At 39.8% G+C, this 17916-nt stretch overlaps 4 protein-coding genes across 4 annotated transcripts; 2 read left to right on the top strand and 2 right to left on the bottom strand.

The window, feature by feature from the left end:
* Nucleotides 1-861: 861 nt before the first annotated feature.
* On the top strand, nucleotides 862-2898 carry GCK72_016981 (uncharacterized protein; the record flags this gene model as incomplete). Its single annotated transcript, XM_053731808.1, has 2 exons — nucleotides 862-934; nucleotides 2603-2898. 2 exons carry the CDS (start codon nucleotides 862-864, stop codon nucleotides 2896-2898), a joined length of 369 nt encoding a protein of 122 aa, XP_053580721.1.
* GCK72_016980 (uncharacterized protein) lies at nucleotides 2599-2907 on the bottom strand (the record flags this gene model as incomplete). The annotated part of the gene is made up of 1 exon (XM_003104388.2): nucleotides 2599-2907. The coding sequence occupies one exon, from the start codon at nucleotides 2905-2907 to the stop codon at nucleotides 2599-2601; it is 309 nt and encodes a 102-aa protein (XP_003104436.2).
* Nucleotides 2908-4883: 1976 nt separating this feature from the next.
* GCK72_016979 (uncharacterized protein) lies at nucleotides 4884-9870 on the bottom strand (the record flags this gene model as incomplete). The annotated part of the gene is made up of 4 exons (XM_003104376.2): nucleotides 4884-5293; nucleotides 9341-9572; nucleotides 9620-9707; nucleotides 9761-9870. The coding sequence occupies 4 exons, from the start codon at nucleotides 9868-9870 to the stop codon at nucleotides 4884-4886; spliced, it is 840 nt and encodes a 279-aa protein (XP_003104424.1).
* Nucleotides 9871-12343: 2473 nt separating this feature from the next.
* GCK72_016978 (uncharacterized protein) lies at nucleotides 12344-15970 on the top strand (the record flags this gene model as incomplete). The annotated part of the gene is made up of 5 exons (XM_053731807.1): nucleotides 12344-12858; nucleotides 14371-14585; nucleotides 14637-14773; nucleotides 14836-14992; nucleotides 15840-15970. The coding sequence occupies 5 exons, from the start codon at nucleotides 12344-12346 to the stop codon at nucleotides 15968-15970; spliced, it is 1155 nt and encodes a 384-aa protein (XP_053580720.1).
* Nucleotides 15971-17916: the final 1946 nt, after the last annotated feature.

The raw sequence follows: 17916 nt of genomic DNA, 5'->3' as shown, positions 1-17916 counted from the left end.
CTTGATAGCTCCGCCCACTTTTAAGATATTCAGCTTCAAAGTCGATGCAATTGCTTTTCTTCAATTATTTTGTATTTTTCTGAAAATCGGCAATCTTTCAGATCTCGTTACAGACTCAGTTTCTGACCCAATGATTTTAAATTTATATTTTTCTTGTAGATCAAAACAATCTCTACTTTTTTGTAGTTTGAACCTTTTCGATAGCTCCGCCCACTTTTGAGATATGCGCCTTTAAAGTGGTCCGGCTTCTCAGCGTCTCTCTCACTTATCTTTAAAGGCGCATATCTGAAAAGTGGGCGGAGTTATCAATAAGGTACAAACTACAAAAATGAAGCTCTTGGCATTGCTAATCTAAAAATTGGAGCATTTTTCAAAAAAGAATCCCTGATTCCTATGCAAACGCGCCCTAACGTTAAAAATTTCCAAAAATGAGCAACAAAAATCGTAATAAGACGACGAAACCGATTACGGAATGACTGAAGAACTCCGTTTCTCCGGGTGAGAAGAACTGTGCTGCAATTCGTTCGGAGGCCGAGACCGTTTTAGCCGAATCGCAAATAAATTAGACCATCCTCCGTCCGGCGCAACCTGAACCTAAAGACAGCCTAAATACACACATTAAAACGGATTGTTTCGTTTTGAATTATGCTTACGGGGAGGGAGGGGGAAAGGGAAGAGGACACAATCTCACAGTTCAAAATTGTATTTTTAGAGAGAGAAGGAAACCAATTTCATGGAAGACAAAAATTGAATGTTGTAATACGAGTAAGTGGGAGGGGGCGGGGATTCACAATAAATAGAAATTGGTGTGGAAATCACATTGTGTGATTTTTGCCTTAAATTAGGACTTTAAGAATAAAAATGGAGAAGACGCGGGAAAAGAAGAATATTCACATGGGAAAAGAAAAAAGAGAAGAAGAATTAGTGAATACAGGTGCGAACAATCAGTGTGGATGTTGTGGATGTGGAGTTGTTGTTGTGAATAGCCGAATTGAGAGATTGGAATGAAGAAGATCGTTTAGTGTCCGTACTTTTGGAACTCCCACTCACGATTGTCGAGTGGACAGACCTGAAAAAGTGAATTTTTTTAATGGAAAATGAATCGTTTTTGGCATATTAGTTATCCGCGGGCGGACGTGTAATTTTCAAGCATAAAATGGCATCCCAGAACATGTCGAGGCGCTATGGGAGTTGGGGGGGGCCACTCAAAAAAATTTTTTGGGGGATTCTGAATCAGTGTGCTGAAAGAATGACAAAGCTTACACAATGAGTGTGATTCTTGTGAGGGACCACTTTTCACCATTCTCTTAGGCTTAGGTTTCTTAGAAATTCGGGAAAAAAAAATGAAAAAAACGACAAAAATTGACAAATTAATCGTTTTTGTCAATTTTTTTTCCCGAATTTCTAAGAAACCTAAGCCTGAGAAAAAGGTTAAGTAACAAAAAAGTGTCTCTCACACGTCTTCAGTCTCACACATTCAGCCAAAAATCTGCCTAAAAATTCGAAAATTTGAGTGGCCCCCCCCCAACTCCCATAGCGCCCATGTCGATTTACTGCCGTAAATCTACACAGTGTGCAAATTCGAAGCCTGACGGTCGAGTCCGCTAGCAACTTCACCACGAAGAGCCCCGAAAACTGCAAATCAATGCCATTTTTTAGCGAAAAGTAGCTTGAATTAGTCAATTTTGGCACCGAATTCGCTTGAGATGTAAGTTTCAAGCACGGGCAGCTGAAAATCCGCGATGTATAGTCCAAAAACAGTGAAAACCCACAGAAACCACACAATTTTAGCGGAAAATGGCTTGACTTCCTCAGTTTTTGTCGATTTAGAATCGTAAAAACAATGGAAACCCAGAAGTTCTACTTATGAATAAACGATGTAATCAGCTGAAAAAATCGGCTTTCCGACACGATTTATCACTTGAAACCCCCCAAAACCATGAAAAATACACCGAAATTTAGATCTCAGCGAGTTCTTTGTCTCTGATATAATACGGACCACCGGCTTATGATTCTTTATTGTACCACAGGCCGGTCTAAAGTGACAAAAATTACACTTTTGCTCGACATGCGATAAAATAACGAATCTTAAGCCTGGCGCCGTATTAATAGAAACACAGAACTCGCCGAGATCTACTTTTTCGTATATATTTCATGGTTCTTGGGGGTTTCAAGCGATAAATCGCATCGGAATGCCGATTTTTCAGCTGATTACATCGTTTATTCATAAGCAGAACTTCTGGATTTCCATTGTTTTTGCGATCCTAAATCGTCAAAAACCGAGGAAATCATGCCATTTTTCGCTAAAATTGAGGGGTTTCTGTGGGTTTTCACAGTTTTTGGACTATACATCGCGACAAACACGGATTGCCAGCTGTCCGTGACAGAAATGCGAATTCGGTGCCAAAAATTGACAAGTTCGAGCTATTTTTCGCTAAAAATGGCATTGATTTGAAGTTTTTGAGGCTCTTCGTGATGAAGTTGCTAGCAGAGAGATGTGATTATCAAAATTGCGCAGACTGGCTCCAAATTTGCGCATTGTGTGGATTTACGGCGGTAAATCGACCCACTTAATGCCATTTTACACTTGAAAATCACTCAGGATATCCGTTTTTCACCACAAACCTGACGAGTCTTGAGCCAACGCGAAATGCAGTGAAAGTGGAACGCGTGATTGCAGTTCCCCCAGGCGACAGTGCACTCCTCCTTGAGACCGGCGGCCTGATTCGCCTGACACTCGATGCACAAATCCATGATGTGATTGCGACAAATGGCGCAGTTGTCGACCTGAATGTCCCATGCCCAGAGAGCGACGGCACTCCATTTCTTGACTTCGAAACGCTTCTTCACCGTCTGGCTAGTCGCCTCCTCGACTTCCATTGCGTTGCTGTCACTTGACTGGGCCATCGCTGCAAGAATTGGGGGAATGATTCGAAATTCGAACGGGAAGAGAGCGGGGAATCGATAAGAAAATCGCAAAATCAGCGTATTTTTTGAATAAAAAGGCTCCAGACTGTGTAAAAATCGATAAGATTTTCGGAGTAATATGGCAACGCGGGGAAAATCAATGAATCGGAGGAGACGATGCGCGCGGACACCGATGAGGAAGGGGGGGAATGAAGGAATGAAGGAATGAGGAGAGCCAATGAAGAATGCGCGGGTAAATGAGGTGCTCTGGGAAAAAAACGCCCACAATTTTTGAGCGGGAAACTCGAATTTGAATGGGAGAAGGGATTAACGTTGCAATTATCGAGTGGCAGGAGGATGAAAATCAATAGAATTGCATATTTGCGTGGGAAACAAAGGGTTTGGAGGGGAAAACAGATAAAAATGTAGCTTCTGGGAAGGAAAAAAAATCAATTTTCTGATTATATTCGAGAAAAATCGGTGTGATAATGAATTCCGGCCATTTTAGAGCAAAAAAAACCGCTTTGAAGCTCAAGTTCTGCAAGAATACAACAGAAAATTTAAAACGACCGAAAGCAGATCAAAAAGTCTGGATTTTATCTGTTTTTCTAACAAAACAAGGGGTTTCCATCAATATTCTTACGAAAGCATGATTTGACCGACCGTCTGAAGGATTTTGATGTCGATTTCACAAGATGAACGCCTCACGACTCGAAATATCACGAAAATGCTGATTTTATATCAATTTTTGCTCAGAAATTACCTTAATCAATGATCGCCCGAGCACTTGATTAGAACTAGACTCAAAACCAAGGAATAAGCGGAAACCAGTCGAAAAATGACGGAAATGTGCATTTTCCTAACAAAATAAGCGGTTTTCGTCAATTTTGTTGTGGAAACATGACCGAATCAACTGTCTGAACGATTCTGGTGCCAATTGACCAAGAAAAGTTGAAATATTTCGAAAAACTCAAATTTCTTTGCATTTTCGACGGAAAATAGCGAAATTTTGCACAATTTTTTGCTCATATTTACCTTTTTCAATTATCGACTGGGTTCCGCAGCGGAACCGTTCCGCTCAGGGTTCCGAACGGAGAAAACCGAAAAATTTCGAAAATCTGCATTTTCCTAACAAAATAAGCGGTTTTCGTCAATTCAGTTGTGGAAACAAGACTGAATCAGCGTTCTGAACGATTTCGATAGCGATTAATCAAGAGAAAGTTGAAATCTTTCGAAAAATTCAAATTCCTCAGCATTTTCCATGGAAAATAGCGAAATTTTGCACAATTTTTTGCTCATATTTACCTTTATCAATAATTGATGTAAAATTGCGAAATATCTCACCGATAATTACCTCAACTAATTATCGACCGAAATACCGATAAAATTTCACCGGAAAATCACCAAAACTCCTGGCGCGAGGGTTCTGAACGGAAAAAGCCGAAACCAGTCGAAAAATTTTAAAACAAGTGCATTTTTCTAACAAAATGAGCAGTTTTCATCAACTTTCTTAATCGGTAACGATTGAATCGACCGTGTGGACGATTCTGGTGGCGATTTTAAGAAAATCTTTCGGAAAATCGAAATATTCCTCATTTTTAACAGAAAAGAGTGAAATCTCTTATTATTTCTCACTGGTAATTACCTCAACTAATTACCGACTAAATTATCGATAAAATTTCACCAAAAAATCACAAAAAAACCGGCGCCAGGGCACTGAAAGGTACTCGAAAATGAGGAAGAAAACGGCGTTCGTCATCAAAAAAATTGCGTCCAATGCATCGAATCCTACGCGCAATTGCGGACTTGCCGAATTTTTTTTCATTTTTCATTTATTTTTATGCATTTTTGCGTTGAATTCTCTTGGAAAAATGTTGAAAACGAAGAGATTTATTGGAAAAAAGAATGAGAAAAAATGAGAGAAAGACACCGTATTGAAATAATAACAAAAATAATAAAATTCAATTTGATTTTCTTCACTCCGGAATCGAATCCGTCGCATCCGTGTAGCCAATCCTCGCCTTCTTCTTCTCCGGAAAACATTTATCGGTGATTTCCTTCAACTTATTCCCCAAACTCTTTCGATAATCGATAACCATACTCTCATCGATACTCCCGTCTTCTCGTTCGTGATGGCTTCGAATATGCTTAATCACGTCGGATTTCGCTATCGTCTGCCACTTTCTATGACAGATTCCACACTCGTAGAGTTCGTACTTCCCGTGTCGAGTATTCGCATGGTAGACCATACTGGAACGTTGCTTTGAGACAATGTCTTGGCACAGTTGACATTGAATCTGGACTTTCGGCTTGATCGGGCCACAGCCATTCGTCAGTTCTGTTGATGAGCCCAGCTTTTCCTCCTCGTGACGGCTGAGAGTCTCGTCTGAAATTCGAGAATAGAGCTTAAAAAGTCGCAAAAAATTCGACTGAAAATTGGAGATTTTCAGCGATTTTTAGCAAAAACCTTGCTTTTTTCCGATTTTTCGACAGAAAAATCATGAAATTTTCTAGAATTCATGAGATTTATCGTTTTGCCTCAAAATACAAATTGCTCAACGAATTTCATGCTTTTGGTCTAGAATAGCGGCTCAATAAGCCCTAACTACCGGTTCGTATCAGACTGAGTCTCGTCTGAAATTTGAGAATTCGTTTTTTGTTCATTGTTCGAATCATAGAGCTCAGAAAGTAGCGAAATTCGACTGAAAATTCTATTTTCAGCGAAAAACTTGCTTTTTCCGATTTTTCGAAGGAAAAATCATGAAAAGGAGCTAAAACTAGCAGAATTTGACGTTAATCGCGTCGTTTTCAGCGTTTTCGCCTCAAAATGCAAATCGCTCGGCGAGTTTCATGCTTGTGACCTAGAACATGAGCCCTAAACCGGTTCGTATCAGACTGAGTCTCGTCTGAAATTCGAGAATTTGTTTTCCGATTCATATCGAACTCAAAGCAAAATTAGACTGAAAATTTCGATTTTCAGCGATTTCTAGCAAAAATCTCGCTTTTTTCCGATTTTTCGGAGGAGAAACCATGAAATTCTCGCGATTATTTCATTTCTGAAGCCGAAACTAGCAGAATTTGCCGTTAATCGCGTCGTTTTCAGCGTTTTCGCCTCAATAGAGCTCAAGAAGTAGCGAAATTTGACTGAAAATTCTATTTTCAGCTATTTACTAGCTTTTTCCGATTTTTCGAGAAAAAAATCATGAAATTCTCTTGAATTCTTGAGATTTATCATTTCTGAAGCCGAAACTAGCTGAATTTGACGTTAACCGCGTCGTTTTCAGCGTTTTCGCCTCAAAATACAAATTGCTCAGCGACTTTCATGCTTGTGACCTAGCTCAATAAGCCCTAACTACCGGTTCGTATCAGACTGAGTCTCGTTTGAAATTTGAGAATTCGTTTTTTGTTCATTGTTCGAATCATAGAGCTCAGAAAGTAGCGAAATTCGACTGAAAATTCTATTTTCAGCGAAAAACTTGCTTTTTCCGATTTTTCGAAGGAAAAATCATGAAAAGGAGCTAAAACTAGCAGAATTTGACGTTAATCGCGTCGTTTTCAGCGTTTTCGCCTCAAAATGCAAATCGCTCGGCGAGTTTCATGCTTGTGACCTAGAACATGAGCCCTAAACCGGTTCGTATCAGACTGAGTCTCGTCTGAAATTCGAGAATTTGTTTTCCGATTCATATCGAACTCAAAGCAAAATTAGACTGAAAATTTCGATTTTCAGCGATTTCTAGCAAAAATCTCGCTTTTTTTCCGATTTTTCGGAGGAGAAACCATGAAATTCTCGCGATTATTTCATTTCTGAAGCCGAAACTAGCAGAATTTGCCGTTAATCGCGTCGTTTTCAGCGTTTTCGCCTCAATAGAGCTCAAGAAGTAGCGAAATTTGACTGAAAATTCTATTTTCAGCTATTTACTAGCTTTTTCCGATTTTTCGAGAAAAAAATCATGAAATTCTCTTGAATTCTTGAGATTTATCATTTCTGAAGCCGAAACTAGCTGAATTTGACGTTAATCGCGTCGTTTTCAGCGTTTTCGCCTCAAAATGCAAATCGCTCGGCGAGTTTCATGCTTGTGACCTAGAACATGAGCCCTAAACCGGTTCGTATCAGACTGAGTCTCGTCTGAAATTCGAGAATTTGTTTTCCGATTCATATCGAACTCAAAGCAAAATTAGACTGAAAATTTCGATTTTCAGCGATTTCTAGCAAAAATCTCGCTTTTTTCCGATTTTTCGGAGGAGAAACCATGAAATTCTCGCGATTATTTCATTTCTGAAGCCGAAACTAGCAGAATTTGCCGTTAATCGCGTCGTTTTCAGCGTTTTCGCCTCAATAGAGCTCAAGAAGTAGCGAAATTTGACTGAAAATTCTATTTTCAGCTATTTACTAGCTTTTTCCGATTTTTCGAGAAAAAAATCATGAAATTCTCTTGAATTCTTGAGATTTATCATTTCTGAAGCCGAAACTAGCTGAATTTGACGTTAACCGCGTCGTTTTCAGCGTTTTCGCCTCAAAATACAAATTGCTCAGCGACTTTCATGCTTGTGACCTAGCTCAATAAGCCCTAACTACCGGTTCGTATCAGACTGAGTCTCGTTTGAAATTTGAGAATTCGTTTTTTGTTCATTGTTCGAATCATAGAGCTCAGAAAGTAGCGAAATTCGACTGAAAATTCTATTTTCAGCGAAAAACTTGCTTTTTTCCGATTTTTCGAAGGAAAAATCATGAAAAGGAGCTAAAACTAGCAGAATTTGACGTTAATCGCGTCGTTTTCAGCGTTTTCGCCTCAAAATGCAAATCGCTCGGCGAGTTTCATGCTTGTGACCTAGAACATGAGCCCTAAACCGGTTCGTATCAGACTGAGTCTCGTCTGAAATTCGAGAATTTGTTTTCCGATTCATATCGAACTCAAAGCAAAATTAGACTGAAAATTTCGATTTTCAGCGATTTCTAGCAAAAATCTCGCTTTTTTCCGATTTTTCGGAGGAGAAACCATGAAATTCTCGCGATTATTTCATTTCTGAAGCCGAAACTAGCAGAATTTGCCGTTAATCGCGTCGTTTTCAGCGTTTTCGCCTCAATAGAGCTCAAGAAGTAGCGAAATTTGACTGAAAATTCTATTTTCAGCTATTTACTAGCTTTTTCCGATTTTTCGAGAAAAAAATCATGAAATTCTCTTGAATTCTTGAGATTTATCATTTCTGAAGCCGAAACTAGCTGAATTTGACGTTAACCGCGTCGTTTTCAGCGTTTTCGCCTCAAAATACAAATTGCTCAGCGACTTTCATGCTTGTGACCTAGCTCAATAAGCCCTAACTACCGGTTCGTATCAGACTGAGTCTCGTTTGAAATTTGAGAATTCGTTTTTTGTTCATTGTTCGAATCATAGAGCTCAGAAAGTAGCGAAATCCGACTGAAAATTCCATTTTCAGCGATTTTCTAGATTTTTTTTGTATGTTCAAAAGAAAAATCATGAAATTCTCTAGAACTAGCTGAATTTGATGTTGAGCTCGTCGTTTTCAGCGTTTTCGCCTCAAAATGCAAATTTCTCGGCGAGTTTCATGCTTGTGACCTAGCTCAATGATCCCTATACCGGTTGGTGTTAGGCTGAGCCTCGTCTGAAATTCGAGAATTAGTTTTTTTTTTCAGTGTTCGATTCATAGCGAACTCGAAAAGTAGCAAAATTCGACTGAAAATTCGATTTTCAGCGAAAAACTTGCTTTTTCGGATTTTAAATCATGAAATTCTCTAGAACTAGCTGAATTTGACGTTGAGACGATCGTCGTTTTCAGCGTTTTCGCCTCAAAATACAAATTGCGAAATTCGACTGAAAATCGGCGATTTTCTAGCTTTTTCTGATTTTTTGTTTGAAAAATCATGAAATTCTCTAGAATTCTTGAGATTTATCATTTCTAAAGCCAAAACTAGCTAAATTTGACGTTAATCGCGTCGTTCGTATTAGGCTGTGAGCATTGCTGAGATCTGCAAGGTTTCATCCACAAAATTTTGATTTTGAAGCGAAATTCGAGAAAAATGCTCAATTATCGTGAAATTTCATATGATTCCAGCTCCAGAAATGGAATCGGCTTCCTAAAACCGGTGAAAGCAATATTTCTACTTAAAAACATACTTGCGAACCGGGCTGAAACGGGCAGTCACGGGCTAACTCACTTTAAACTCAATATTTTGAGCTGAAAAATATGTCAAAATGTAGATCTCGGCGAGTTCTATGTTAGGTCTCTGCTACGGGCCGGCTTATTAACGAAACCGGCCCGTAGCAGGTCACGGATATAGAACTCGCCGAGATCTACATTTTGGTATATTTTTCATCTCGTAGTGTTGAGTTTGAAGCGAGTTAGCTCAAAAAAATCGCTGATTTTCAGCGATTTCATTCTGAATACGCCTCGACAGACCAGCCAACATGCTTACCCAAAAAGTTGTGGTACTGCTGCATGGTAGTGTTATCCGTGTAGATTGTCGCAGGGGTCTGATGAAGTGTCGCTGGAAGCGGAAGATCTCCGTTCTCCAGCTTCACCCGACCATCACCATCATGTAGTCGCGGGTCGGTGAGCATTGAACGGCTCATTGTGTAGCATTGATTGAGTTTCTGGGCGAGCTCCTTCCGTTTCATGGCGAATTCAGCGGTATAGCGGCATTTGATCTGGAAAAATCATGCTGAGACACCCGTGGTCTAGCCAAGATACTCACCACAAACTCCTGAAGGCCATGATCGTTCAAACAGTGGCTGGTCAACGTTGACTCTGTCGGAAACTTGGCGAACTTGCACTTTTCGCAACTGAAAATTTAAGTTTCATAGCTTACAGTAATCCCAGTTCCAGTCAAACTCACTCATAGGGATAGAGATTGAGATGCTCGCTGGCGATGTGTGCCTCCAAATCGTGATGTGACATGTAGGATTCAGAGTGCACACAATCGATACAGAGTACTGGGCGATTCATGTTTATTACGCTGGAAATTTCTGGAAATTTTTAGAGTCTTTGGCTAGAATTGGGTCTCGGCACGAATTCAGTCAGGTTTACGGTAAATTTCGGCTATTTCTCCTACTGTAGCTCAGTGAGGATTCTGAATCAGTTTCCAATTTCCAATAAGCAAATCAACTTTTTAACAAAAAATTTGCAACGGGATTCTGAATTCTCTTGTCGCCAGCTTTGGAAACTTCAACTTGCTAGTTAAGAGTTGCTATCTTCATAATTTGGTTACCTTAGTTTCCCACTTTTAGCGTGAGGATTCTGAATCTAGATTCAAAATTATTCCAATAAGATTTCGAAAACGGATTCTGAATCCTCACGTCGTCAACTTTCGAAACTTCCACTTTTTAGCTTCGATTACGGTAGTGAAGTTGACTTCATGAGGATTCTGAATACATCGATAAAACTTTCTGGAGATGAAAATGGGCGGAGATAAGCTCATTTCTTTCAGGATTCGTACAAAATTTTCAAAGTTTTTTGAGGAACTAAATGAAACGAGTTATATCGTCGCCAATGTTCATCTCTAGCAAGTTTTAACGTTGTATTCGGAATCCCCATGAAGTAATACTTTAGTTGATAGCTCTAGGCTATAACCAAAACTGATGAAGCTAGCAAGTTGGAGTTTCGAAAGTTGGCGACGTTCGACAAAACCGTCATTGATATCATCAGAACGGCCGAACATATTCGCCCATTTATGTTACTGAATTTGAGTTGGAATTTAGTAAAAATTTGGATGTTAACGCTCCAGACAACGAAATCTGTGACAAATGCGTTCTAATGATAATTTGGTGGAAAAATTCTCAGGATTTTTCAATTAGATTATTAATAGAGCGCGTTTAGTCACGCGTAGGCGGAAGCTATGCCCAAAATTTTTGAATTTTCTCACGTTAAAAGTGCGAAAAAAGGTATCGTTATCAAAAAAGGGAAATATAAATCTTCTCCTTCTTTCTCCTTTTTCAAAACAGAAAAAGGGGAGAAGAAGGAAGGAGAAAAGAGAGAAGACTAGTGTCTGTTGGTTGTGGTTGACACTGGCCTTCGCTGCTTTGGCCAAGCAGCCAGCGGGCGGTCGTCTCTCTTCCTCCTTTCCTTTCTCCTTTTCTTTCTCCTCGCCTTCTTTTTTCCACATTTCTTTCTCCAAAAGAGAGATTCGGCCTCCTCCTCTTCTCTTCTCTAGAGAAGAAGAGAGAAAAAGAGAGAAAGAGAAAACAAGAATGAGAGGCGTCCTCGCTCACTTTGTGTGTGTTTGCGTGTGTTGACGGGTAGAAAGAAGAGGAAGAAGAGGAGATGGATGGGGAGAAATTCGGAAGCCGTCGAGGCAATGAGTCAGAAGAATTTGACCATTTTGCTACAGTATCCTTGTCTTCTTTGTGATCGGATATCTCTATTGGCTACCGTACACTTGGTCAGAAAAGGCGCTCCATTAGAGCCCAGAAATCCCAAGTTTCTGAGATTTTCAATGTACGCTCTAATGGACAAACCATTTCGATCGGATATGTCATATTTGACCGGAATTCGCAATAGAGCGCATTTGCATCCAAAACTTTGAATGAAATGGAGTATCGGTACTTACAAACACGCTGAACTCGAGAATCGTAGTGGTTCTTTCTGAAACTTCTGGAAATCTCAATTTCCAGAAGTTTTCACGAAGAACTTCTACGATTCTCGAGTTCAGCGTATTTTGAAGTACCGATACACCATTTCATTCAAATTTTTGGATGCAAATGCGCTCTATTGCGAATTTCGGTTTGTTCAATTGAGCGAAAATGCATAAATACCAATTTCAAGGGAATTCAGTCATCCGCTGTAAGGTTTTTAATGTCAGATTGTAAATAAGGAGTTCGCTCGAGCACAATTGCATCCGAAGTCGTCAATTTTTGAGAAATCTGTTGTCTGAAATATCTGAAAAATTCCAATTTTTCACAGTATCCTCCGGTGGAGCGCGTTTGCATTACTCCCCACTTCTTGGAACTCCTTAATTCAAATTATCTGTCCAGTAGAGCGTGTTTGCAAGTCCGAATTTCACATAATACGGCAATCTCAATAGAAGACGGTCGTGGCCTAGGATCCGACAACTCGGCCATCGCGATATTTCACCAAGAAAATAGCATCAGCTGAAAACGAGTGCTACCGTAATATTTTGGGGGAAATTTTGAATTTTATTTAATTTTTCGATTTTCAAGTTATTCTTAATTATTTTTTCTAGAGAGAGGAATCTGGTGAAATAATTAAGAATAGCTTGAAAATTGAAAAATTCAATAAAATTTCCCCCGAAATATTACGGTATCACTCGCTTCCAGCTGACGCCATTTTCGTAATGAAATATCAGAATGGCCGAGTTGTCGGATCCTAGGCCACCTCCTTCAGATTGCCATAGTCCTTTCTCTCTTATTCTTTTTTTTTTCATTGTTCGTCTCAAGACCCAAAACACCTTCTTATGTTCCAGATGAACTCGGTGCCAAAACTATCCAAGCGCCTTCCCAACCTGTCTACCACCACAATCAAAACCGTAGGAGCCACGCCCCTCATCACAAAAGCTCTCTCGCCTCGGACCTTCTCAGATCCACCGAAACTCGCGCGATATCTCGGCAAGAAAGTTCTCGCCCACGCGCCCGGTCGATTCGTTGTAATCGAGAAGCCCTTCGGAATCTCATGTGTCGGACAATTGCAACAAAACGGCGGTGTCTTTGGAAATAGTGTTCGCGACGAGCGGAAAACTGAAAAGTGGGCGGGAACTATTCGTGCGAGACCTGATGAGGAGGTCGGTGTGACGATAACGGATAGTTTGAAGTTGTTGAGAAAGATTCTCAACGAACCGAATCTCAGTTTCTGTACAGGACTCAAAAGATATCTCAGTGGAGCGATTGTTCTGCCGTGTAATGAGAGGGATGCGAATATTCTGAAAGATTGTATTCGCAGGATGTCGGCTGATGTCGAACCACCATTTATGTATAATGCATTGTTAGTTTAGTCGATTTACGGTCGTAAATCTACACTGATGGCCGGCAATCTTATAAAACTCGGCTACGTGCTTCTAGTGATGAAGTTGCGCTCTATTGCTGATTTCATCAGTTTTGAGAGAAAACTCGAACGAACTCTTACTGCGCGTAGAGTCCCTGACTACCTATGCAGACGCGCTCTATCGACAATCATGGTACGCTTTTGCGTCACGGTGAACTTTAGAACTTTCTGTGCATACCGTGGTGAACATTAGAATTTATTTTTCAACGTTGAACAATAAATTCTAATGTTCACCACGGTATGCACAGAAAGTTCTAAAGTTCACCGTGACGCAAAAGCGTACCATGCTTGTCGATAGAGCGCGTCTGCATAGGTAGTCTGGGACTCTACGTGTTACTGTCCAATAGAGCGCTTTTTCACCATGTCTGATCTCTAGAATTTCTGGAATGACATATTCCTAGAACTCGATGGTGAAAACGCGGTCTATTGGACAGTAATTGTTCGTCCGGGTCTTCGCCCTAACTGACGAAATTAGCAATAGAGCGCAACTTCATCACTGACCGAATTTTAGCCGAACCTCGACCACAAACCGTTTTCAGTGTTGATTTACGCTCGTAAACCTACACAACAAGATGGCCGAACTTTCGTAAAAACTCGGCCACAATTGTAGATTCACACGGTTTTACCGAAATTCAATGAAAATTTGAGAATAGACCTTTCGAAATACGCACAATCTGAAAATTATAGTTGTTTTCAGCGATAACTTTTCAAAATGAGATTTTTCATTGAAAAAAGCAAATCCAGTGTGAAAATTCCGTATTTTTTCATAGTTCTCGCTTGAAACGACTATAATTTTCAAAAGTATAGTCGTTTCAAGCGAGAACTATGAAAAAATACGAAATTTTCACACTGGATTTGCTTTTTTCAATGAAAAATCTCAATTTTCAAAAAGTTACCGCTTAAAATGACCACAATTTTCAAAATCAGCGTATTTCAAAGTGTCTATACCCAAAATTTCATTAAATTCTGGTAAAATCGCGCTAATCGACAGTCGTGGCCGAGTTTTTATGAAAGTTCGGCCATCTTGTTGTGTAGTTTTACGATCGTAAATCAACACTGAAATCGGTGTGTGAAAAAATTCAGCCAGGGATGAAATTGCGCTCTATTGCTAATTTCGTCAGTTTTTGAGCGAAAAATCGGACGAACAGTTACTGTTCAATAGAGCTCATTTTCATCATCTCTGATTTCTAGAATTTCAGGAATGAGTCATTCTGGAAATTTTAGAAATCAGTGATAGTGAAAATGTGCTCTATTGGACAGTGACTGTTCGTCCGAGTTTTCGCTCAAAAACTAACAGAAATTAGCAATAGAGCGCAATGATGTTACGCTCTATTGCTAATTTTGTCAGTTTCCAATAGAGCGCGTTTTCACACCTCCGATTTTTACGGAAAAATGAATTTCAGTGTAGATTTACGGCCGTAAATCGGTGTGAATCAATCCATTTTCTTCCAGAGCGATCACCCTGAATTCACCACCGAAATCATCGGGAACCATCACCGGTTTCTCGACATTTCGAAATGTGGGAAAACACGTGGAATACATTTTCGAAGAGCGAAAAGTGACAAAACGCGCGAAAACCGGCAAATTCGCCGTCGAAGGACACATGAGTTATCGAGTTTTAGACACGCGAAACGGCATTTCTTTAGTGGATTTTTCAGTTAATAAGTGTAAGCAAACGCGCTCCAGCGACAAAATTATCGATTATCGATTTTTTCCAGTCGCTCGCCATCTCCCACGCCTAATGCTCACCCAAATGTTATCTCCAATTCTTGGAGACCGAATTTACTGGCGACGGCTCATGGAGCTCGACGGTGTGCCGGAATTGGTTAGCGCCGGGAGCCGAGTGCCGAAATATGTAAGTGCGCTCCACCGGACTATGGGCGGGCGAGCGGGAAATTCAAAAATTTGAATTTCCAGACGCCATTCATTCCGAAAATCCTCGCCGAGAGATTCGCGATGAGCAATCAGGAGTTGTCGACCGCACTGCCCATCTATTGCCACGTGTACAACACAATTTTCGAAGATGTCGGAGGATATGAGGAGCAGGGACTGGTAGCCGCTGTCGAGCCACCTGGTATATCGATTTTTTTGTCGAAAACCGCGAAAAAATCGATAAAATTCTGGAAAAATGGGTTTTAAAGAAGCCACGCCCACTTTTGGCGTTTTCAAAAAATTTCGATTCGAATTTTTCACAAAAACAAGCCCCGCCCACTTTTTGCAAGCCGGGCACGGTTTTTTCCTGATTTTCATAGATTATCAGGAACTGTGCCCGGCTTGCAAAAGTGGGCGGAGCCTATCGATAAAAACCGATTTTCTGTGGATTTTTGAATTTTTTCATCAAAAATTTCAGCGTTTTTATGTTTAAAATTTTGAAAAAACGTGAAAATCGTCCAAAAATGAATTACAGGAAAATAGGCCCCGCCCACTTTTTGCAAGTTGGGCACAGTATAAAGTTTCGATGTTTTTTTTCAAAAATTTCTGAAAATTAACCAAAATAAGCTCCGCCCACTTTATGCAATCTTTGCACACAATTTGCTTCGAAAAATTTAAACATTTTATGGATAGGCTCCGCCCACTTTTGCAAGCCGGGCACAGTTTCTATTTTTGGCGAATTCCACTGATTTTTTGGCATTTTTTAATCGGAAATCGCTAAAAATCAACAAAAAGAAGCTCCGCCCAGTTTTTGCAATTTTTGGGCACAGTTTCCATTTTAGGCGAATTTCATTGATTTTCAGCCGGTTTTGGATCGAAAATCGTGAGAAAACGTGTGAAAATCAACAAAAATAAGCCCCGCCCACTTTTTGCTTACAAATATTATAAAATTCCGCTGCAAATCACCACCATGAAAAATAATCGTGATACAACCGCGCTCTATCGAGAGTTCAACGGAGCGTGACTGCATCACACAAAGTCATTTTCAGCGCACTTCATGGCCGCCCTGAAGCTACTCGATCTCCTTCCCGCCTACAAGAAATTCAAAAATCAAACGGAAAAACCGTCGGAACACGTCACGTTGCTGGGTGGTATAACATCTGGAGACGCCTTTTTTTGAAAACTAAAAAAAAAAATTTTTTGTTGTCTTATTGTTATTTATGTGTTATACCCTCGTTTTTCTTTGTTTCATTTTTCGCAAAAAAAGTAATTTTTTGTCTTTTCCGTCGTGTGTGGCCGACCCGGCGGCGGCGGCCATAAATTGTCCTTCAAAATTTTCTTTTTTCAAGGCAAAGGCAATACGGTATCGCTGACGGAAATTGTAGATCAAAATCAGATCGGGTTTTAAACTATTGGGTTACTGTAGATGGCTATCAGACGGAAATAATTGGAAAAAGGTGGGCTGGCGCGCTTTTGCCGCTTTTTCTAAAAGTATGCAAACGCGCTCCATTGCACTTAAACTAATTTCTGATGGGAAACTGATTTTTTAAGCTTATAAAAGTGTTTTTTTTTGCATATTCTCAGTTTTTAAAAGTCAATTTTTAGCTTTTATTGGTAGAAATCACACAAAAAACTGTATTTATCAATGGAGCGCGTTTGCATAGCTCGAAAAACTGAATGAGTTGAAAAATTGCCATTTTCGGGAAGAAATGGATGGAAATGTGGTGAAAACCAACAATTTAAAGAGGGAAATGTGAAAAAAAAACGATTATTATCGAAAAAAAATTCAAAAAAAATTTTTCGTCAAAATTTTGAATTTCCCCAAGTTCTGTCAATAATATAATCACAATAATCACTGTTACCACAAAAATCTCTCCCGAAAACACAAAAAACGACAAAAAAGGCGAATTTATCACTGGAGCGCACTTGCATAGCCGACGTTTTTAAATTTTCAAATTTTTAACGTGAAATTATATTGTTTCGAGCGGAAATTGGAGAATAAATTATATTTTAAAGATATTTACTGGAAACTTTCGTTTTGTGAACAAAGAAATAGTTTTATCTGAAAAGTTTTCAAAAAAAATTTTTTTTTAATTTTTTCTTGTTGTCAGAGTCTCAACCTCCCTACCGTACCCCTCTCCACCGTATTACAGTACACAAGTATGTTACGTCACCAAAGGCTTTGTCTCCTTTTCATCTGCCACTCACCGGCAAGCCTCATGTTACGCGACCTCTGCGAAGACCTTCGCAACCCCAAATATTCTCTGCGCCCTCCGACTTTCGTGTACTATTTCTGGGTCGCCGTGTAACTGCAGACAATTGTATACAGTACCCCCCTCTCGACTCATGTGTCTTATCGCCTAATTTAATGTCTTTGCATAGAGTGAGGGATACGAAATAACACAGAGACATAGAGAAGCTAGACGGTGTACAGGCAAATAGAGCCATGATGGTGGGAAAGTCTGTCCGGGAATTTATATGGGTTGTGTAGATCAAACCTAGAGCTACATTTTTGCAGTTGACAACTTTTTGCTACGAGGTGACCCTGAAGAGTTACGTGGTACAGTAGAGCGCACTTGTATGCGTGTGTGTGTATGTGTATACGTGTGCGGCAGGACCCATAACTTTGCAAGGAGACATCCCAGAAAAAAATTGTCAACTAGAAAAATGTAGTTCAAGGTTTGATCTACACTTTCATAGTAAATGTAACCGGTTCAAATAATCTGGGGGCGCTCTCACAATGGCTCAAAGTTGGCCGATATTTCATGATGACAGAATTCATACCAAACTTGACCGGGCTATAACTTTGCAAGGAGACATCCTAGAAAAAAGTTGTCAACTACAAAAATGTAGAGCTAGGTTTGATCTACACACTCATAATAAAAATAACCGGGTTAAATAATCTGGGGGGCGCTCTCACAATATCTCAAAGTTGGTAAATTTTTAATAATCGACAGAATTTAGCAAACTTCACCGAGCTATAACTTACCAGGGGCGCATTTTACAAAAAAGTTGTCAACTACAAAAATGAAGTCCTGAGTTTGATCTACACAACCACACTAATATTGGGGCAATAAAGCCTGAAATGAGCCTATGACGGGATATCTAAATCGGCAGGTTTTCAGG

This window comes from Caenorhabditis remanei, chromosome V, assembly GCF_010183535.1.
Source record: "Caenorhabditis remanei strain PX506 chromosome V, whole genome shotgun sequence".
Taxonomy (NCBI): domain Eukaryota; kingdom Metazoa; phylum Nematoda; class Chromadorea; order Rhabditida; family Rhabditidae; genus Caenorhabditis; species Caenorhabditis remanei.
Note: the sequence above shows the minus strand (reverse complement) of the source record. Positions and strands in the feature narration are given on the sequence as shown.